The sequence below is a fragment of the Biomphalaria glabrata genome, chromosome 13, assembly GCF_947242115.1.
Source record: "Biomphalaria glabrata chromosome 13, xgBioGlab47.1, whole genome shotgun sequence".
Lineage (NCBI taxonomy): Eukaryota > Metazoa > Mollusca > Gastropoda > Planorbidae > Biomphalaria > Biomphalaria glabrata.
The window spans coordinates 25,150,242-25,174,792 of NC_074723.1; the positions used below are offsets into that span (position 1 = coordinate 25,150,242).

The 24,551-nt window shown below is 36.1% G+C and overlaps 1 protein-coding gene across 2 annotated transcripts in view; it reads left to right on the top strand.

Annotated features, from left to right (window-relative positions):
- Positions 1-24,551, top strand: part of LOC106067806 (cationic amino acid transporter 3-like) — a 112,846-nt gene that overhangs the window by 77,595 nt on the left and 10,700 nt on the right. For both annotated transcript variants that reach the window (XM_056008982.1, XM_056008981.1), the window contains 3 exons: positions 13,902-14,021; positions 21,540-21,735; positions 24,210-24,324. In XM_056008982.1, the coding sequence (XP_055864957.1) occupies positions 13,902-14,021; positions 21,540-21,735; positions 24,210-24,324 (431 nt within the window). The remainder of the gene's footprint in view (positions 1-13,901; positions 14,022-21,539; positions 21,736-24,209; positions 24,325-24,551) is intronic.

A 24,551-nucleotide genomic window follows, 5' to 3' on the forward strand; every position in this document is an offset into this window, starting at 1 on the left:
GAGTTAAACAAGATCATAGTGATAGTTATACAAGATCATATTGAGAATATTACAGGATCATAGTGAGAGTATTACAAGATCATTTCTATCTCATCTTCTTCTATACTATAAAGTAGAATGTGAGGTGTATGTATGTGACTTATAGACATCAAAACCGCTTGACCAATCTTGATAAAACTTGGCAGGAATGTTTCTTGGGTACCAACTTAGACCGTAGTGTATGTATTGTAGCCCTAAAACAAACTTAAGACACTAAAAAAAAAAAAAAATGGTCCGACTCTATTAAAGCTATATGAAAATACAAAAGAAGGTCCATTGATTTCATTATATAATAAAAATAACCTTCAATTTTGTGTTTCAAAAGCATTTTTTACATTAATTAGTTCCTTATATCTGTGACTACAGATTTCCTGGCGAACATTCTTTCATTAGACAATACCGTAATGAATCGCGTACTAAAAATTAATTCGTTTAATTGCTTACTTTACAATCCCATCCCTAGATCTAAAACTCTAATTGAACTCTAAGATGATAAAACTTCTCTTCGCACAGATAGTTTTATACTTTAACACATGAACATACTAATTATAGTCCATTCATTTCATATTTTGATCAAATAAACATTCAAATTTGGTTTTCTAAAGCATTTTTAAGAAACTACATTCGTTTACGAAAGCTGCGAAGCCGAGTTGAGATAGGCCTAGATCTACATTCATTCATGAATCGCGTACTAAAAATTATTTCGTTTAATTGTTCACTTTATAATCCCATTCATTTAACAAAGCTATCGCTCTTTTCGTTTTTAATAGATATGAATGTATTGGCTTCGGGTAAACCCATTTTCGCAAACCTAATTTTATTTTCGTAGCGAAAGAGAAAAAAACTTGAAATTATGATTAGCTAAGTTTAACATACATCTAAATCCAATCCACTAGATTAGTAAACACAAACTTAGACCCGCAGGCCGCGGGTAATGTCAGGCTAGTATTTCTTAAAGACCAGATTGAATTTTATTCTGTAATGTTTCAAAGTAGAAAGTAGAACAATGAAATATTCTGGAGCTTTAGAATTCAACAGATTCAGTTTTCGCAGTCGAAATTTCCCTTTTTTTATTAATGATTGTTTGTTTTAAAAAATAGTGCAATAATTAGTTTAAAAATATCACACTTGTTTACCCCCAAACAATTAATGAATAACTATGACCAAGATTTCCCGTTGGTTAATATATAAAAACATTCATTTCCTAGCATGCCGAACAGAAATGAACACAATAAAGTCTATTTATAGCTCAAGGAATCAATAACATTAGAACCTTTTCAGTGAGACAGGATCATTCGTTTGGCCATTTCTGTTTGACCAGTGTCCACTAATCCTTAATGCAATGTTCAATCTTGACTTCGTGAATCCATCGTGAGAACTCACCACGGCTGCCGACATGTAATGCACACTTACAATAATCCAGGAACTGATTGAGAAGCCACAGCATAATATTTGGTTTCAAAATGTTGGCCTACAGATGACATCATAGCCTTACAGATAGGCACTAGCCCGTGCAGCTTAGGTTGCAACTCCTTCTTAATGAAGTCTTTAGACTCAAAGTGATTCTGTCATTTCATCAAACCTGGTGTGTATTCTCTCCATTAATGTTGGTCAACATAATAAATGAAATCCCACCGTGTCGTTAGCACAAGTTTGAATTACCTTCTTTCTACAGTTCTCTGAGAAACCAAATAATCATTGGTCAACATTCATCACAAACTTTCATGTCGACATTTTTAAAAATTTTAGCACAAAAAATGAAGGACACTTTGTTATATATGCGTACAATTAACTACATGTAATAAGACATTTCAAATGTTGGGTTAGTATGAACATGTTGAGTGCATTCAGTGTGAACATGTTGAGTGCATTCAGTGTGAACATGTTGAGTGCATTCAGTGTGAACATGTTGAGTGTATTCAGTGTGAACATGTTGAGTGCATTCAGTGTGAACATGTTGAGTGCATTCAGTATGAACATGTTGAGTGCATTCAGTGTGAACATGTTGAGTGCATTCAGTGTGAACATGTTGAGTGCATTCAGTGTGAACATGTTGAGTGCTTTCAGTTTTCAGTATGAACATGTTGAGTGCATTAAGTATGAACATGTTGAGTGCATTCAGTGTGAACATGTTCAGTGCATTCAGTATAAACATGTTCAGTGCATTCAGTTTTCAGTATAAACATGTTCAGTGCATTCAGTATAAACATGTTCAGTGCATTCAGTATAAACATGTTCAGTGCATTCAGTATAAACATGTTCAGTGCATTCAGTATAAACATGTTCAGTGCATTCAGTATAAACATGTTCAGTGCATTCAGTATAAACATGTTCAGTGCATTCAGTATAAACATGTTCAGTGCATTCAGTATAAACATGTTCAGTGCATTCAGTATAAACATGTTCAGTGCATTCAGTGTGAACATGTTCAGTGCATTCAGTTTTCAGTATAAACATGTTCAGTGCATTCAGTTTTCAGTATAAACATATTCAGTGCATTCAGTATAAACATGTTCAGTGCATTCAGTTTTCAGTGTGAACATGTTCAGTGCATTCAGTTTTCAGTATAAACATATTCAGTGCATTCAGTATAAACATGTTCAGCGCTTTCAGTTTTCAGTATAAACATATTCAGTGCATTCAGTATAAACATGTTCAGTGCATTCAGTATAAACATGTTCAGTGCATTCAGTATAAACATATTCAGTGCATTCAGTATAAACATATTCAGTGCATTCAGTATAAACATGTTCAGTGCATTCAGTATAAACATGTTCAGTGCATTCAGTATAAACATGTTCAGTGCATTCAGTATAAACATGTTCAGTGCATTCAGTATAAACATGTTCAGTGCATTCAGTTTTCAGTGTGAACATGTTCAGTGCATTCAGTTTTCAGTGTGAACATGTTCAGTGCATTCAGTTTTCAGTGTGAACATGTTCAGTGCATTCAGTTTTCAGTGTGAACATGTTCAGTGCATTCAGTATAAACATGTTCAGTGCATTCAGTATAAACATGTTCAGTGCATTCAGTATAAACATGTTCAGTGCATTCAGTTTTCAGTGTGAACATGTTCAGTGCATTCAGTATAAACATGTTCAGTGCATTCAGTATAAACATGTTCAGTGCATTCAGTATAAACATGTTCAGTGCATTCAGTATAAACATGTTTAGTGCATTCAGTATAAACATGTTCAGTGCATTCAGTATAAACATGTTCAGTGCATTCAGTATAAACATGTTCAGTGCATTCAGTTTTCAGTGTGAACATGTTCAGTGCATTCAGTTTTCAGTGTGAACATGTTCAGTGCATTCAGTTTTCAGTGTGAACATGTTCAGTGCATTCAGTTTTCAGTGTGAACATGTTCAGTGCATTCAGTATAAACATGTTCAGTGCATTCAGTATAAACATGTTCAGTGCATTCAGTATAAACATGTTCAGTGCATTCAGTTTTCAGTATAAACATGTTCAGTGCATTCAGTATAAACATGTTCAGTGCATTCAGTATAAACATGTTCAGTGCATTCAGTATAAACATGTTCAGTGCATTCAGTATAAACATGTTCAGTGCATTCAGTATAAACATGTTCAGTGCATTCAGTATAAACATGTTCAGTGCATTCAGTATAAACATGTTCAGTGCATTCAGTATAAACATGTTCAGTGCATTCAGTATAAACATGTTCAGTGCATTCAGTATAAACATGTTCAGTGCATTCAGTGTGAACATGTTCAGTGCATTCAGTTTTCAGTATAAACATGTTCAGTGCATTCAGTTTTCAGTATAAACATATTCAGTGCATTCAGTATAAACATGTTCAGTGCATTCAGTTTTCAGTGTGAACATGTTCAGTGCATTCAGTTTTCAGTATAAACATATTCAGTGCATTCAGTATAAACATGTTCAGCGCTTTCAGTTTTCAGTATAAACATATTCAGTGCATTCAGTATAAACATGTTCAGTGCATTCAGTATAAACATGTTCAGTGCATTCAGTATAAACATATTCAGTGCATTCAGTATAAACATATTCAGTGCATTCAGTATAAACATGTTCAGTGCATTCAGTATAAACATGTTCAGTGCATTCAGTATAAACATGTTCAGTGCATTCAGTATAAACATGTTCAGTGCATTCAGTATAAACATGTTCAGTGCATTCAGTTTTCAGTGTGAACATGTTCAGTGCATTCAGTTTTCAGTGTGAACATGTTCAGTGCATTCAGTTTTCAGTGTGAACATGTTCAGTGCATTCAGTTTTCAGTGTGAACATGTTCAGTGCATTCAGTATAAACATGTTCAGTGCATTCAGTATAAACATGTTCAGTGCATTCAGTATAAACATGTTCAGTGCATTCAGTTTTCAGTGTGAACATGTTCAGTGCATTCAGTATAAACATGTTCAGTGCATTCAGTATAAACATGTTCAGTGCATTCAGTATAAACATGTTCAGTGCATTCAGTATAAACATGTTTAGTGCATTCAGTATAAACATGTTCAGTGCATTCAGTATAAACATGTTCAGTGCATTCAGTATAAACATGTTCAGTGCATTCAGTTTTCAGTGTGAACATGTTCAGTGCATTCAGTTTTCAGTGTGAACATGTTCAGTGCATTCAGTTTTCAGTGTGAACATGTTCAGTGCATTCAGTTTTCAGTGTGAACATGTTCAGTGCATTCAGTATAAACATGTTCAGTGCATTCAGTATAAACATGTTCAGTGCATTCAGTATAAACATGTTCAGTGCATTCAGTTTTCAGTATAAACATGTTCAGTGCATTCAGTATAAACATGTTCAGTGCATTCAGTATAAACATGTTCAGTGCATTCAGTATAAACATGTTCAGTGCATTCAGTATAAACATGTTCAGTGCATTCAGTATAAACATGTTCAGTGCATTCAGTATAAACATGTTCAGTGCATTCAGTTTTCAGTGTGAACATGTTCAGTGCATTCAGTTTTCAGTGTGAACATGTTCAGTGCATTCAGTTTTCAGTGTGAACATGTTCAGTGCATTCAGTTTTCAGTGTGAACATGTTCAGTGCATTCAGTATAAACATGTTCAGTGCATTCAGTATAAACATGTTCAGTGCATTCAGTATAAACATGTTCAGTGCATTCAGTATAAACATGTTCAGTGCATTCAGTATAAACATGTTCAGTGCATTCAGTATAAACATGTTCAGTGCATTCAGTATAAACATGTTCAGTGCATTCAGTATAAACATGTTCAGTGCATTCAGTTTTCAGTGTGAACATGTTCAGTGCATTCAGTATAAACATGTTCAGTGCATTCAGTTTTCAGTGTGAACATGTTCAGCGCTTTTTCAGCCTCCTTTCCCGTGACAAAATAAAAATATTTTCACCTTCTGTTCTGAAATAATGTGAAGCGAGGAGGAACTGAACTCTGGGAAGCCATATTGTTGAAGGCAGTTGCGTCTTGAAATTCAATTTCAAATGAAAAGAAAAAAAAAAGAAGGAAATTTAAACTGGTTTCATTTTTGTCTGAAGATTTTATATTTTTTGACATATTCTATTGACCTCTTTATGTTTTTATTTGATGACATGGAATAGTCAAATAGTTTTTTCGGCCTTTTTAAAACTGATTCAACTGAAATAGAGGCAATAGAGAACTCAACAAGCCTCTCAGATATCATCCTTCCCTGGTCTTCTGGTGATCACAGCGCGCTCCTATAATTGAGTTCCCGTGTTAATTTATTGCAAGATCAAGTCTGATAAGATTCAACATTTCACATTTTGTAATGTCATGAATCTGCATTAGAAGCACGAAACTAATCATCCAAGAGATTTGCCCTGAACTGTATTTCAATGTTCTTATTTTTAAGTTCAGCTAACTCGTGTCAGACCTTTCTCCAGGCAGTGTCAAGGGCTATTTGTCTGACGTGCAGTCACTGCACAGACTTGTCAAGAGATATTCTTCTAAGCTGGAAAGAAACTTCATCGTTATGTCCACAACATGTAACACTTCAATGTCGCTCTATGGCTGCACTATTATGCGGTTCATCCCCCTAGAAGAGCTTTTAACACATTTTCTTTTTAGTCTTTTGTATAATTAATATTTAAAGACAAGTAAATGAAATAGAAACAGCATTGTGGCATCTCGACACATAGGGAGTAGAACGGTCATTGGTTTCGTGAGTCTGCATTGTTTCACTTTGGTTTTTTTTATTTCATTGAATGTCCTTAGTAAATGAAACATGAATTGAATGCCAGCTGTTCTGTACTAACTATCTCCCCGTGACTCCGTTACATTAGTTCAATTATTTTATGGATGTGGCCGAATTAGTTACTGTAGTATGAGACTAGAATGGAGTTCCATGTTGATCATTACTTGATGTCATTCTACTCACTAGAAGCAATTAGCTACAATGTACGCAATATAGAAATCACAATGGAGTCGATTCTGTCTTAACATTAATTCATTCTATCTTTCGATTATAACTATTGCATTTTGACAAAGCTTATATCAACTCACTGTGTTTGTTGTCTGTCTTGGTACAAAGTTTTTACACACCCCAATCTCGTATCAATTGAAATTTCTCATTATTTCTAGTGCATTTCAAAACAAGAATTACTTTTTAAAAAAAATGTTAATTAACAATTGGTAATAAATTATTTTGTTTGGTATCAAACAAGAGAAAGAAATCGTACTGACAGAAGTGGTGGTATAAGTTGAATTAGTTCCCTTGAGAAGGCTTGAGCTCTGAGTGCACAAGTTGTGTTTATTAATGCACTTGAAAAGCTGTCACTGTAACATTTGCTGATACCCCATTCTCCCTCCCTCCCCCCCCCCCAATCCCTTTTTTTGTCAACTGGTCCAGACAAATGATAGGATCATTGCGCATTGAGAAAGCTAAAAGTATGAAATTCAGCTAAACAAAACAATTGTTAAAAATATTTCATATAGCAGAGATTTATTGTTGTTGTCTAGATCTATTACAAATTTAATTACATGACTGATGCAAACTAATTGAAACAATTACACTAAATATAATCTTTGATTTTTGTAAAAGTATTTTTGATATTTCTATTGTTTAAGACGTTTAATCGGCGTCAAGTTTTATTGCCTCTCTTGGACTTGTTAACAACACATGAAAATATGCAAACAATAGAAGCATATAGCTTTGATTATAATAGTGAATACTATGGGAGTAGTTGAATAGACTGTGCACTGGGAGTAAGTAACACTTAAATCTCTGAGAACACATGAAGATACAGTGTAAAAAAAAAGAGATAAATCGTTAATTATAAATAATGTATTTACATAAATTCTAGACTTATAAATAATAGAAGAAATACATTCAGTAGAGTAAAATAATCACTTTGAAACATTTGCTTGTTAGCGAAAGTTTAGAAAAGAATTTGTCTACTTCTACTATTGCCACAAGTTATAGAGTATTTCTTGTATGTCCGATGTAATAAAAGTTGACAGCTATGGAAACAATTCATTCGTTCTTATTTGTTTCATAAAATTAGATCCAGTTGTAATCATAAATACGTCAAGTTTTCACGATTGTCTCCCGTTGAATGCATTTCTCTCTTGAAGCCTGAGTGTGACATTGTGTCTGTGTACGACACCAACTGGGATTACACGTCGTAAAACTCAACAATCTCTCTTCTTGATCCGTCGGGCTGATTGGTTCCATCTAGACAATAACCTTTGAACTTTGGGAATCTTTCCTACACAACTTACGGCCCCTAGCCAAGCAAACTGGCAAGAAATAAATGCAATTTCTGAGTGACCATTGTTAACATGTAGATCTTTGAATATTCATACAGACAGTAATAAATAAGGAACATTCAACAGGCACATATTTCTCTAAATAGATTATTCCTATGTGGATGTCTGTGTTGTTTTACATTGAGAACGGAGTAGATAAACTTTTTATTTTTACACTATCCTCTCATTAGTTCTTTAAGATTTTACTTTCACTCTAAGACTTCGCCCTGTCGAGATTTGTTTCTCTTCCAGAATAATATCCAACCTAACGGCCCTAATAAGATTATCAACAAATTTTAATGTTTTTAATACCTGTAGACCTGGTGGCGTTTAAATGTGTCACACATTAGAGAGCTAAGAGCTGTGATTCTGCCAAAGAGAACCAGTTCTTGAGACATCACATGGATTTCTGCTCCCCCTCGTATTCTCAGCCTCCAGCCCTTACTGAGGCTTTACTGAGGCCTTACTCTCTCAGTTCGACATCACACACTAGACCTTGACCTTAGATGCACTTACTCTCTCAGTTCAACATCACACACTAGACCTTGACCTTAGATGCCCGTACTCTCTCAGTTTAACATCACACACTAGACCTTGGCCTTAGATGCCCTTACTCTCTCAGTTCGACATCACACACTAGACCTTGACCTTAGATGCCCTTACTCTCTCAGTTCGACTTCACATACTAGACCTTGACCTTAGATGCCCGTACTCTCTCAGTTCGACATCACACACTAGACCTTGACCTTAGATGCCCTTACTCTCTCAGTTCGACATCACACACTAGAGCTTGACCTTAGATGCCTTTACTCTCTCAGTTCGACATCAAACACTAGACCTTTACCTTAGATGCCCGTACTCTCTCAGTTCGACATCAAACACTAGACCTTGGCCTTAGATGCCCTTACTCTCTCAGTTCGACATCATACACTAGACCTTGGCCTTAGATGCCCATACTCTCTCAGTTCGAAATCAAACACTAGACCTTGGCCTTAGATGCCCTTACTCTCTCAGTTCGACATCACACACTAGACCTTGACCTTAGATGCCCTTACTCTCTCAGTTCGACATCACACACTAGACCTTGACCTTAGATGCCCTTACTCTCTCAGTTCGACATCACACACTAGAGCTTGACCTTAGATGCCCGTACTCTCTCAGTTCGACATCACACACTAGAGCTTGACCTTAGATGCCCGTACTCTCTCAGTTCGACATCACACACCAGACCTTGACCTTAGATGCCCGTACTCTCTCAGTTCGACATCACACACTAGACCTTGGCCTTAGATGCCCGTACTCTCTCAGTTCGACATCACACACTAGACCTTGACCTTAGATGCCCTTACTCTCTCAGTTCGACATCACACACTAGACCTTGACCTTAGATGCCCTTACTCTCTCAGTTCGATATCACACACTAGACCTTGATCTTAGATGCCCTTACTCTCTCAGTTTGACATGAAACACTGGACCTTGACCTTAGATGCCCTTACTCTCTCAGTTCTACATCAAACACTAGACCTTGACCTTAGGTTTTACAAAATTAAAATCAGAAAGCCACTGAATTAAATTTGACTTGTACCTTATCGTTAAAATAAGGACATTGAGGATACAATTTTCCTTGATTCTAGAAATAACTTGAAAAGAAAATGTACTTTGAACCAGCGACGGAAATGGAGAAAGAATAGTGTTTGTTATGAACTTAGAAAGGGATTGAACCTAACTTCCATACATCATACATTGTTTAGCTATTCCAAGGAAAACAACGTAATTACCGATAGAACACTGAGATACGCGATCTGTAAAAATAGCGTAGATTTTTGTTTACATTCTATTATTCTTAGAGTCACTGGAACAATATAACAAGCTTGGGAATATGTGACCTTTCTTGCAATTGCATTTTTTGATTGATTTTATATACACTATCTAGACTAGTATATGGACTGTATATCCCCTATTTTATTTACATTATCTAGAACACTATATTCCAAATTTTATACACATACTTTATAAAAGTGTATCGACCTTTTTATATACATTATTTAGAGCAGTTCATCCCATATTTGATGCAAGTTATCTAGAGCAATTTTGTTTATATGATATTAGAAAAGTATCCTTTATTTTATACTCAAATTACACATTATCTAGTTTCCCCCTTGAACTGTGTCGCAAACTTAGTGAATGAAATGATGAAGTAGATTCTAGATCATTTGTTTATTATTTCTGTGCGATTGATTATTTATTTAGGAAAACATATTTACGTTAAAATTGTTCTGGTCAATAAATAAGAAAGATTTCATATGGTCAGCTGCTTTAGCAAATAAGTTAAAATTAAACAGACCTGGGATCTCACTGACGAGGTCCATTTGGTTTGATTAAATCCTGATACATTTAACAAGGCAAAGTGGATAACTGCCAAGCTTACTCAAGGGCATTAATGCAGAGTTAAGAAATCTAGAGATATTCCAAGTCACGGGCTAGAAATGAATTCGAAATTAATCACTGTACTCAATGGCATGTTTTGTAATGGCTAAAAGATCAATTGAAAAAAAATGTTTGTAGTAACTTCAGTCACACAGGAAAAAAATCTACAAATCGTTTGTCTTTGTACTCAAACAAAGTGTTTAGAGTATAAAATAATAGTGTCCGTAGCAATGGAAGCCACCTCTACCAAATTAAAGTTACGAAAGAATATATTTAGGTAAGTGCTGCTTACGTACCTATATACAGGCACAATGTACATATGAAAATCCATATGTGGGCCGTAAATGTAATTCTACCATAGACTCTAATAAAAACGTTATTAATACATTTGAAACTAATAAATCCCATTTCATTATTAGCGGCCTCCCGTAAAAAGAAAAGCCGCTATTAGGTTTGTGTAAATGTCCGTCTGTCACACTCAGTTCTTAAAAACTAGAAGAGAAATGAAAAACTTTATTTCACCAATTGTTGTGGCTTGCAAAGTTTATAAACAACAGCTACTTTTGATTTTCTGTAATATAACAAGGTTGTGGGAGATCTTTTACAACCCAGCACAGTGCAATAAGAATGCTCACGCACACTCTTTATATATTAGATTATAACATAAGCTCCAACTGCACCATGACTAGCCTAATAGGTTGATATCAATCCCATACTACATAAAGACTGAAAAACAGCAAAAGTTCAAGACTAGATCTAGTTATGTAAATCGATCAATTCTAAAAGATATTCAACAAGTTTTATAACAAGAGTTTGTATTTTTAAATACGTTTAATTGGCTGACAGGGGATATTCTATTTATAGCTATTTCCTCATGAGATTAAAGTCACGTGTTTAGTTCCCATCAGTTCTAGACTCTGGTTAAATATTGACAGTCTTCCGCTTGTATTGTTTCAAAGCGGACGTTGAGGAATAAAAATACACTTGTATTTACCTGGGACAGAGAATTTATTTGATTTGCCAAATAGGATGTGATTCTATTGATTGTAGGAACAAAAGTTTAGTCGTGATGGAGCAATGGAACAAAAGTTTAGATGTGTTGGAGTCTTGTAACAAAAGTTTAGACGTGTTGGAGCCTTGTAACAAAGTTTAGACGTTTTAGAGTTTTGGAACAAAATTGTAGACGTGTTGAGGCCAGACCAATTGTTATAGACGGCCTAAACACTGACCTGCAGCGTCATCTACCAAAGTTGAGAAAAGACTAAATGTGGCTCGACATAAATTGCTGAGACGAATTTTGGGAGTCAGTTCGGGTCTCAAACAATGAAATCCTATGGGAGTCGAACACTTAGTGAGGTGAGGTTGTAACAGAGCGTCGCTTGAGGTTTGCGGGATATGTTCTCCAACAAAATGAAGTACACACACCATGAGTTGGGATGACATCGTGGCCGATACGAGGAAAGCGCAAACAGGGATGTCCTCGTATAACTTGGCGTCACACTTTTATGGACGATCTCAGAACAATGGACACCAGGTGGGAGGAGGCCTCAGACATTGCCAGCCACAGATCTTTAGATCTTTATGGAGACACCTTGCCGCCCAATGCGCCTAACGGCGCGGGAGGACCCAAGTCTAAGTAAGAGGTATGACACCAACTAAAATAATTTTCAAAAAATGACTGCGAAAAAAAAAAGTAAAACCTGATTAAACCACTTTCCCAAAGGAAAAAAACTCAACACTGAAAAAACAAACTTTTATCTCAATACTGTAGAATATATTTTCCTTTTGATATCAAACAAAAAAATTAATTACAACAAATTAATCAATTAATTTGTTAGGTTTTTTTTATTGATGCATGTTTGTTAGGTACAGTAAATAATTGTGTATCCGCGAATGAAAAGTTGAAAAATAACGTGTGCAAAAATGTTACCAGACGACAGTAAGTTTGTGTGAGATTTGTCAAATGTTATTCAAACTGACTTAACTAATATTAAATAAACTAAAACGTTTTTATGTGTACAACACCTCTATTCAAGTCAGAACTTCATTGAACCTTCAGGAACCAGGATTCTGCATGGACGCTTAACTCAAAAACGGCTCTAATGTTTTTCCTAGAAATTGAACAGTTGATGTATATCGCTGAGAAAAGAATTACCAGCTCATTGCCACATGAGGAAAACTCTAGCTTAGCCTTTATAATTCTTCAAAGTAACAAAATAAATAAATGTAAATTTTGCTGGGCTATCCATGATTCTTCTCGATTTTCTTGTGTCAAAGGGGTCGAAATTTTCTAGACCTGTTCATTGTTATATTGACGACTTTTGTATAACAAAATAAAATGTCCGCTTAAAGAGTTCTTACTTAACACAAGACGTCGTACTTAATACAAGACGTCTTACTTTACACGAAACGTTCTGCTTAACACAAGACGTCTTACTTAACCCTAGACGTCTTACTTAGCACAAGACGTCTTACTTAACACAAAGATGATCTTATAATGTTCACGTCCATTACAGACGTACGTGCGCCACAAGTACCTCAAATGTCCCTTGCATTGATCATTTGTGTAGCCTTCTTTATAAAACATAATTTGATTGGAGACTTTTTTCAATGATTAATTGTGCAAACTGATTACAAGAGGACACTTCAATATAGGCCCACCCACCTCTTTTTACTATAACCATTTTTATGACCTAGCTAATATCAACTCAGTTTGTCTGTCTGTCTGTCTGTCTGTCTGATACAAAACATTGCATCACGTTATTTCTCCAAAACTCAATCTCGGATCAAGCTGACATTTTGAATAATTCTTTCTTTTACCTGACAACACAAGAATCAATAAAAAAAAATAATCAATTAGTTAATTAACTATTGGTAATTAATTTTTTGTTTGGTATCTCGAACAAAGGAAAGAAAATGTACTTGACTGAAGTGGGGGTATCAGTTGAATTAGTTCCTTTTGTAGGTCACATCTTTAAATAAATTTGAAACAAACAATAGATAAACATGCACGCTTCTATTTTAAAACAAACCTCTCTAGCACAGTGGGTAGGATGTCGGCTTGAGGAGGTTTAAGTCATGAGTTCGAATTCAGGTTATTCCACCCTTATTTTTTTATATAAATGCTTTAAAAACGATTACGGTAAGATTCACTCAGATATCCATGTCTTTCTTCCACCGCCCCCCCCCCCTTTTACCAATTGGTCCAGATCAGTGATGGGATCAAACAATTGGTGAAAATATATTTATTTACACAGATTTATTGTTGTTGGTCTAAATCTATTACAAACTTAATTACTTGACTGACCCAAACTAATTGATACAATTACACTTTGTAGAAGCTTTGTTTGTTTGTTTTTTTAAGTATTTTTTGTATGTTTTTTATGTTGTCCTCTAAACTTGGATCAAAAGAGTAGACAGAAATGTTGAAACTCTTGGAGCAGGAGTTACGCCCTGGACAGGGGGGGGGGAGCTAACAGCGCACCTTTAGAATTGAACAGAAGTAAAGTCTTGACATTGTTTACAAACCATTACTTCAAGTTTAGAAACTCATACTCCCAACAATCCTACAATCTCATACAATGATTGTAATAGACAGTTTTTAAACAAGAGAAACAGTCAGATACATTCAGATAGATTGCTTTCTCTAAAACAACTAACATGTTAAATAAACGAAGCTATTTCTTGCAGGTATCGGCAGTTGTGCTGGACTTGGTATCTTCGTCACGTCTGCTCATGCCGCCAGATACGAGTCTGGTCCTGGAGTTGTGTTGTCCGTACTGGTGGCTAGTCTGGCAGCGCTCCTCTCAGGTTTGTTGTTGTTGTGATCTTATTTCTTTTTCTACCACGTTATCAGAAACACAAACATTGTTATTTCTTTAGCGACATGAACTAACTAGATCTAGCAGGTTACATAGGAGAGACAATGAAATAACTAGATCTAGCAGGTTACATAGGAGAGACAATGAAATAACTAGATCTGGCAGGTTACATAGGAGAGACAATGAAATAACTAGATCTGGCAGGTTACATAGGAGAGACAATGAAATAACTAGATCTAGCAGGTTACATAGGAGAGACAATGAAATAACTAGATCTGGCAGGTTACATAGGAGAGACAATGAAATAACTAGATCTGGCAGGTTACATAGGAGAGACAATGAAATAACTAGATCTAGCAGGTTACATAGGAGAGACAATGAAATAACTAGATCTAGCAGGTTACATAGGAGAGACAATGAAATAACTAGATCTAGCAGGTTACATAGGAGAGACAATGAAATAACTAGATCTAGCAGGTTACATAGGAGAGACAATGAAATATCTAGATCTAGCAGGTTGCATAGGAGAGACAATGAAATAACTAGATCTAGCAGGTTGCATAGGAGAGACAATGAAATAACTAGATCTAGCAGGTTATATATGAAAAATAATGAAATTATTAGATGTAGGTTATATAGTTGAGACAATGAAATAATTAGATCTAGGTTATATAGGTGAGACAGTGTAATAATTACGTTACATTACAGATAGTATATATAATGGTTTCAGTCTTCTACTGACATATTTGGTTTAGTTCTTATGAATAAATAATCATTTGTATTTACGGTGGGACAGAAATCACAAAGAAAAAAAAATGTTTTCTAGCTTCAGTCAATATTTGATTGTTGTCTGTCTTGATCACCTGCACGTTACTGACCTATGTATTCACAATTGACATGCACACTGTCTCAAATGTTTTTGACATTGGAATTCAACTATGTAGAGAAGAAAAGTTTTAGGTTTGAAATGTAGGTTGCCTGCTGCTCTCCCTTTACTAATGAGTAAAATTTAATTTCTAAAAGACTCGCTTCCAGATTCTGAGAATGACAGAAGAAATGTGTTGGGGGAGGGAGGGGGGGGGGAGCTTATTTCCGTCCTATAGATCAACTTGACTTATTAAATGTGTCTTGTCCATGTCAGTCGTGGGAAGAATATTGCAAAGAAAGTGTCAATTTTTCTTATGTCACATTTTTTTGTAATTCGATGTGAGACGAACTTGTTCTTTTTTTCCGAAACAATTTATTGGTTGAATGTGTGACAGTCACAGTATGTACAAGATAGTTGTAGTGTGCCAATCACAACCTGTACTAGACAGTTGCGTAGCAGCCTTAGCACAAAGAGGCTCAATGAACCCGGGCCCATGACCTATAGAGGTCAATTACAATTAGGTACAAAACACATCGCCCTAATGGAGGTCATAGTCCTGTTGATTTACGTAGATCTAGTCAACTCTTCTCTGGTATCACATTACTTACTTAATCCAAGTCAACTCTTCCCTAGTATCACATTACTTAATCCGAGACAACTCTTCCCTAGTATCACATTACTTAATCCAAGTCAACTCTTCCCTAGTATCACATTACTTTAATCCAAGTCAACTCTTCCCTAGTATCACATTACTTAATCCAAGTCAACTCTTCCCTAGTATCACATTACTTTAATCCGAGTCAACTCTTCCCTAGTATCACATTACTTTAATCCGAGTCAACTCTTCCCTAGTATCACATTACTTAATCCAAGTCAACTCTTCCCTAGTATCACATTACTTAATCCGAGTCAACTCTTCCCTAGTATCACATTACTTAATCCGAATCAACTCTTCCCTAGTATCACATTACTTAATCCAAGTCAACTCTTCCCTAATATCACATTACTTAATCCAAGTCAACTCCTCCCTAGTATCACATTACTTAATCCAAGTCAACTCTTCCCTAGTATCACATTACTTAATCCGAGTCAACTCTTCCCTGGAGGCACGGTGGCTGAGCGGTAAAGCGCTTGGCTTCCGAACCGGAGACCGGGGTTCGAATCCCGTTGAAGACTGGGATTTTTTAATTTCGGATCTTCTGGCGCCTCTGAGTCCACCCAGCTCTAATGGGTACCTGACATTAGTTGGGGAAAAGTAAAGGCGGTTGGTCGTTGTGCTGGCCACATGACACCCTCGTTAACCGTAGGCCACAGAAACAGATGCCCTTTACATCATCTGCCCTATAGACCACAAGGTCTGAAAGGGGAACTTTACTTTTTACTTTTTTTTACAACTCTTCCCTAGTATCACATTACTTAATCCGAGTCAACTCTTCCCTAGTATCACATTACTTTAATCCGAGTCAACTCTTCCCTAGTTTTATCACATTACTTTAATCCGAGTCAACTCTTCCCTAGTTTTATCACATTACTTTAATCCGAGTCAACTCTTCCCTAGTTTTATCACATTACTTTAATCCGAGTCAACTCTTCCCTAGTTTTATCACATTACTTTAATCCGAGTCAACTCTTCCCTAGTTTTATCACATTACTTTAATCCGAGTCAACTCTTCCCTAGTTTTATCACATTACTTTAATCCGAGTCAACTCTTCCCTAGTTTTATCACATTACTTTAATCCGAGTCAACTCTTCCCTAGTTTTATCACATTACTTTAATCCGAGTCAACTCTTCCCTAGTTTTATCACATTACTTTAATCCGAGTCAACTCTTCCCTAGTTTTATCACATTACTTTAATCCGAGTCAACTCTTCCCTAGTTTTATCACATTACTTTAATCCGAGTCAACTCTTCCCTAGTTTTATCACATTACTTTAATCCGAGTCAACTCTTCCCTAGTTTTATCACATTACTTAATCCGAGTCAACTCTTTCCTAGTTTTATCACATTACTTAATCCGAGTCAACTCTTCCCTAGTTTTATCACATTACTTTAATCCGAGTCAACTCTTCCCTAGTTTTATCACATTACTTAATCCGAGTCAACTCTTCCCTAGTTTTATCACATTACTTTAATCCGAGTCAACTCTTCCCTAGTTTTATCACATTACTTAATCCGAGTCAACTCTTCCCTAGTTTTATCACATTACTTAATCCGAGTCAACTCTTCCCTAGTTTTATCACATTACTTAATCCGAGTCAACTCTTCCCTAGTTTTATCACATTACTTTAATCCGAGTCAACTCTTCCCTTGTATCACATAACTTAATTTATAACAAACAATCTCGTCAATAAACGACTTCGCCAAAAGATCTTGTAGTGTTACGAACTCGGATGGTCTGAAAAAGGCAGTCGAAATATTGTAAGTGTTTAGAGAATGGCGGGTTTAATATGGAATGTTTAGATCAATACAAAATAGTGTTTGTGTTTAGAGAATGGCGGGTTTAATATGGAATGTTTAGATCAATACAAAATAGTGTAAGTGTTTAGAGAATGGCGGGTTTAATATGGAATGTTTAGATCAATACAAAATAGTGTAAGTGTTTAGAGAATGGCGGGTTTAATATGGAATGTTTAGATCAATACAAAATAGTGTTTGTGTTTAGAGAATGGCGGGTTTAATATGAAATGTTTAGATCAATAAAAAATAGTGTTTGTGTTTAGAGAATGGCGGGTTTAATATGTAATGTTTAAATCAATATAAAATAGTGTTTGTGCTTAGAGAATGGCGGGTTTAATATGTAATGTTTAAATCAATACAAAATAGTGTTTGTGCTTAGAGAATGGCGGGTTTAATATGTAATGTTTAGATCAATACAAAATAATGTAGTAGTTAGTATGACAGAACTTACTTAACTTAGCAATACATTTGTACAAATAAAATCGACAAAAAATCTAAGATCGTTTATATAAAAAGAGTAAAGTTTCCCTTTCAGACCTAACGATCTATGAGGCAGATGATGTTACGGTCATATGTTTATATGGTCAACGGTTAACGAGCAGGGTGTCATGTGGCCAGCACAACGACCAACCGCCTTTACTTTCTCCAACTAAAGTCAGGTACCCATTAGAGTTGGGTGGACTCAGGGACGCCCTAAAAATCCAGAAATTCAAAATCCCAGCCTTCACCGAGATTCGAACCCAGGACCTCAGGTTCAGATGCCGATCGCTTAACCACTCAGCCCCCTAAGACCGTTTAAAAATAAAAGACCGTTTATATAAATGTGTTTAAAATTTGGCAAATAGTCGCCTCCCTTACTAAATAGCCTCCCGTGTTTGTTACTATTAATAGTGAATAGTTGTAAAATGGTGTAATTTTTTAAAAAATCTGCTTGCATATATGATTTTAAAAATTAGATGGTTCGCTTTCAGAAAAGAAAAAAAAGTAGCCGTTGCATCAGAACTTTGAATGGTCAAAAATATCATGATGTCGGAATTCAATATCTTTTCTAGTTTACGAGATCTAAACGGGATGGACGGACGGACGGACAGACCAACCACACAAAACTAATATTGTCTATTCCCTTTCGGGGGCCGCTTAAAATAGAGGAAGAATGAGAGAGACAGAAGAAAACTGAAAAATATACACTGAAAGAAAGACAAATTCTTTTTAAATATGGCCCATAAGACAGAAAAAGAAAAAGAGTGAATGTGGTAAATAGAATCAGTCTAAAGATAATAATCATCAGAGTCCCAAAGAAAAGTTCCTTGTTCTATGTTCAAAATTTAAAAAAAAAGACTATATCCAATGTTGAAGAATCCGAATCCTAGTTTAATGTCAGAAACGATATTGTTCTCGTATGTACATCACATGTGAGGTTTTATTCGGCTATTAACTCTGGAGTGAGGCCAGAAGATTGAAATTATCTCACATCTCCGGAAATCTCCGTCAAGAGCCGGAACGTGGCCTAATAATGGTGAAAGGTGTTGAGTCATCCTGTTGCGGTCGTTGTGGAACGTGGCCAGCATCTTAGAGTGAGACAAGTGGGGAGGGGGGGAGTCATAGAGAGGAGTAAATGGAGGAAGTGAGATCTAGATCTAGAGGAGAGCGCTAGAGGAGGGAAACCGAAGATTAAGGGGAAGGAGAGAGAGAGAGAGAGAGATCTTGAGGAGTGAAAGAGAAATGATCTTGAGGGGTGAAAGAGAAATGATCTAGAGGGGTGAAAGTGAAAAGATCTAGAGGGGTGAAAGAGAAAAGATCTAGATGAGTGAAAGAGAAAAGATCTAGAGGAGTGAAAGAGAAAAGATCTAGAGGAGTGAAAGAGAAAAGATCTAGAGAAGTGAAAGAGAAAGGATCTAGGGGGGGGGGTGAAAGAGAAAAGATCTAGAGGGGTGAAAGAGATCTAGAGTAGTGAAAGAGAAAAGATCTAGAGTAGTGAAAGAGAAAAGATCTAGAGGGGTGAAAGAGATCTAGAGTAGTGAAAGAGAAAAGATCTAGAGGGGTGAAAGAGATCTAGAGTAGTGAAAGAGAAAAGATCTAGAGGGGTGAAAGAGATCTAGAGTAGTGAAAGAGAAAAGATCTAGAGGGGTGAAAGAGATCTAGAGTAGTGAAAGAGAAAAGATCTAGAGTAGTGAAAGAGAAAAGATCTAGAGGGGTGAAAGAGATCTAGAGTAGTGAAAGAGAAAAGATCTAGAGTAGTGAAAGAGAAAAGATCTAGAGTAGTGAAAAAAAAAGATCTAGAGTAGTGAAAGAGAAAAGATCTAGAGTAGTGAAAGAGAAAAGATCTAGAGTAGTGAAAGAGAAAAGATCTAGAGGGGTGAAAGAGAAAAGATCTAGAGGGGTGAAAGAGATCTAGAGTAGTGAAAGAGAAAAGATCTAGAGTAGTGAAAGAGAAAAGATCTAGAGTAGTGAAAGAGAAAAGATCTAGAGGGGTGAAAGAGACAAGATCTAGAGGGGTGAAAGAGATCTAGAGGAGTGAAAGAGAAAAGATCTAGAGGGGTGAAAGAGAAAAGATCTAGAGTAGTGAAAGAGAAAAGATCTAGAGGGGTGAAAGAGACAAGATCTAGAGGGGTGAAAGAGATCTAGAGGAGTGAAAGAGAAAAGATCTAGAGGGGTGAAAGAGATCTAGAGGAGTGAAAGAGAAAAGATCTAGAGGGGTGAAAGAGAAAAGATCTAGAGGAGTGAAAGAGAAAAGAGCTCCAATAAAATGCATTGATTTCTTAGATCTAGAGTAGTGAAAGAGAATAGATCTAGAGTAGTGAAAGAGAAAAAAATCTAGAGGGGTAAAAGAGAAAAGATCTAGAGGGGTGAAAGAGATCTAGAGTAGTGAAAGAGACAAGATCTAGAGGAGTGAAAGAGAAAAGATCTAGAGGGGTGAAAGAGAAAAGATCTAGAGGAGTGAAAGAGAAAAGAGCTCCAATAAAATGCATTGATTTCTTAGATTCATTGAAAGCGTAAACTGTTTGTAACAAAAGTTTGTATGTTTTTATGTTTATGCATGAAACATTTGTATACTAATTTGCTCGTCACCCTGGCAATAATCAAGCATATAAATATACTTCTTTAAAAAGTAGAATTCTTACTATTGCAAATGTGATCTCTGTATTTGGTATGTGCCCCTTTTAATATCGCCTCGACCTAACCCTTTTTACTTTTTTTAACAACTTTTTTTATGAGAAAAAGTGCGTTGTAGACGCCAGGAATATGAATTTCTGAAGCTCATAAAGCAGGAAAATACTTGTCGTTGGAGCTCCGTTGGGAATGTTTTCAATGGTCCACAGACCTTCTTGATCGCCGGCTGGAGGAAAACTGCTTCCACTCTAAATTTTAAAAATACTTTAACATATTCTATTAACCCCAGTCCCTCTTTTTATTCAAACCAAAATTAAAAGGTTTCTTGAAATTTATTTTGTAAATTTGATGCCACTAGTATTAGTTTGTTGTTGTTGTTGTTGTTGTTTTGTTGTTTTTTTTTTTTGTTTTTGTTTTTTTGCTTTTTTTTTTTTGAGCGCGTCGAAAAGAAAGCGGAAATGACGTAAGGTAAATTAAATTAAGCTGACGTAGGGGAAAAGAAGATATTCGTTTTATAAATATGGAACTTTTTGTTCTATTTCTATTTACGCTTTCTATATAACTGCGTTTAATAGGGAAATACCGAACATAAAATACAAAGTTTTGATAGAAAGAATGCGTTTTTTCGCGAATTGCGATGTTCAGGTTGCGAATCAGTCAAAAATATATCTCAGCAAGTACCTAATAGGTAAAAGGAAATTTTGTACAATATTTGATGCTAATCCGTACTAGAGTTAATGAGATCTCTTGATACATAAGTCAGTCATTCAGTGTTATTTTACAAATATAATATAGATTCTCAAAACCATCCTAGACCCCACTGTGGGAGCTATAGAGCTCTCCCAAAACACCTTTAATTGCTTAGTAAGGGGCCAACATAAAAGTTTGAGAAACACTTTCATAAACGTTGTACATTGTTTTGTTCCAGAGTTGTTTCCCGATCCTACATTGCTATGTTTTTGTTAGGGCCTGGAGTTGAAGACAAAACAAACACTATTAGATTGTATACATACATTCATTTGTATATCAAATATCACCATGTTAATGTCAAGCATTTGATTCTTATCAGGACTATGTCACATCGAGCTAGCCACAAGACTGCCAAGGTCAGGAACTGGCTACGTCTTCTGTTACGTGACGTTAGGAGAGCTCCTGGCTTTTGTCATAGGCTGGAGTGTCATCCTGGAGAATGTTATCAATGGTGCAGTGGCAGCTAAAGCCTTGTGGCAGTATGTCGAATACATGTATAACTATACGGATGACAGGTCAGTTGTTAATACCCTCTCAGATCGGCTATAGCACCATATAGTAACCCTCTCAGATCAGCTACACCACATTATAGTAACCCCCCCCCACATCAATTGATAGCACTACCCCTCATATCAGTTAAGAATATTAACATATAGTAACCCTATCAGTTTACTTGACAGCACTACCATATAGTAATGCCCATCTGATCAGTTTATTCAATACCACTTGTGACCCCCCTCATGTCAGTTGATAATACTACTATATAATAACTCCCCTCAGATCAGTAGATAGCACTACTATTTAATAACCCCCCCTCAGATCAGTAGATAGCACAACCATTTAGTAACACCCCTCTGTTCAGTTGATAGCACTACTTATACAGATCACTTCATAGCACTACCATGTAGTAACCCCCCTCCTCCAGCTATTAGCGGGGCTGAATTTCGTACCCACCTTAGATATTCGAAAATGCCTCTGTATGAGATTAAATATACCCTAAAATATGACTCACCAAACATAAAGACAATCTTATCATTACTATGGTAATAATACAGTAATATGTAGTGTGTCTGCAGCCATATTATATTATATTATATTATATTATATTATATTATATTATATTATATTATATTATATTATATTATATTATATTATATTATATTATATTATATTATATTATATTATATTATATTATATTATATTATATTATATTATATTATATTATATTATATTATTAATATATTTAGCAGTTTGTGTTAATTTAATTTAAGCGGTTTTTTTTTCTGTTATCAAAATTGCCTTAGACATTCAGGAAATAGCTAAAATACTTGTTTATTAAAATGATTTTATGCATAGTTAGCCTAAGTGCTAAAAAATCTTAATTTGTGGCTATTCAAAAGAGTTGAGCCGAAGGCTCTTCGAACCTTAGGTCTGTAAGCTCTGTCTGGAAGAGATCCAAGTCAATGTCTATATAAAACACTGCTATTTCCAATGTGTTAGACTCTCCTGGCGCATGGACTAGAATACATGGCTGAAGGCACACAGGGAACCCCGCCATCTTCCCTTAGTTTACCAAGCTAACAACTCGCCATTGGTTCCTTGAATATCGGCGCCTGAATTATCGACAGGGACGTGAAAGTTCTCTTACAACTCCTGACAGTGCAAAGACTAAACTCTCGCATTCCCTTAGAGACTGCCACAGGAATTTTGTGTTGTTACTCATTTAGCCTAATCGCTTCCTCTGGAGATCGTTTCCAATCGAGTGCCACGTTGAGGCAGTGTTGCATACCCGCAGTCCTAGCTGTCATCTAGATAGTCCTCCCAACGTAGACATTATATTTGCATGCTGGTAGTCGGCTTAAGTTCTCTTTTTTATTTATTATTTATTTTAGTCTCAAACGTGTATCCCACGGACTTTGAATCCTCCAATGTCTTGTTCGGAAACCACCTGCTTCCATGGGATCTTCTCTACGTCAAAGGAAGCTGGAGCTCTTTGGTACGACAGTTCGGATGTTTCCGACCAAGGCGAGAGCAGTTGAACAGAACAGACCGAAAGGACGCGTGGTGGCAACTTCATCGTGCGGAACAGGCCGTTCTAGCCCAGTTCCGAGTCGGACACTGTCCAAAAGGTGCTTACATCGGACGGTTGAAGAGAGAATTACGGCACAAGGTGTAGCCACTGCGTCGAGGACGTCGAGACAATAGGCCACATTCTTTAGGAATGTCGCGTTCTGCAGGAAGGAAGATCAGGACAAGGATTTGAAAGAGAGAGAACTGGTTCGTGTGCGGCATTAGGGCTGTCTTTGTACGGGGCCAAGGTGACCTTAAAACTCACTGCCCGCTTCCTTTCACGTGCTCTAACGGAGTAATTCACAGCAACGTTCGTTACTAATTGCTGAGTCGGAGCACACACACACCAAGCAGCTCACCAAAAAAGTTTGTCTGTGGCATGCTGTCGTTCCCTATGCCGAATATATGTCTTGTCCAGCCTAGCTGTCCAACACTAACTGTCCAACAATAGCTGTCCAACAATAGCTGTCCAACAATAGCTGTGCAACACTAGCTGTCCAACAATAGCAGTCCAACAATAGCTGTGCAACACTAGGTGTCTCTCTACCCTTTCCATCGCTATTTGTATTGCGGTTTAGACATGGTATGTGAATCGCCCATTTTTGATAGTTGATTTCATTGAAAGTTTCTATATCTGTGTGAATTAAATATTTGTTTCTAATCATTCATGCTTATCGATAGATCATTGAATGGGCAATCTACAGTTGAAACAAAATAGTGCGCAGACTTAACTAAATGTTTATTCAAATGAAGTTGTTCCCAATGGTTTGTATTACCTCTGTGGATGAATGAATAAAAACACTTTGATTGACTGATGGGATAAATATTCATTTTTTTTTTAAATTTTAATAACCTTCCCCCAACTAGCTTCATGAACTAGTTTTTTTTTATTCCAATAACTCTTTTGTTCCTATTACAGCAATGTAACAGAATCAACAACATCTGTAACACCCGGTCTGTTTGAAACCACTCCTGACTATTTCCCAAGTATTGTTGTTCTTGTGGTCATAGTCTTGAGTTTTATTACAGTTAAGGTTAGTACTCCTATCACTGTCAGTTCTCCTGTCACTCTTTGAAGCTAGCATTGAAATGTCTGTACCATGAAGTGACCAACATTTAAGCCAAAGGTGCTTCCAGAATTTTGAGGGCGCGATCTTATAAATACCTAAACCCTATATTTGTATATAAGCAATTCCAACTGCAGATATTTGTTTATAAATATTTGAAAAAAACTTTTTTATAATTGAAACCAAAGAGAAAA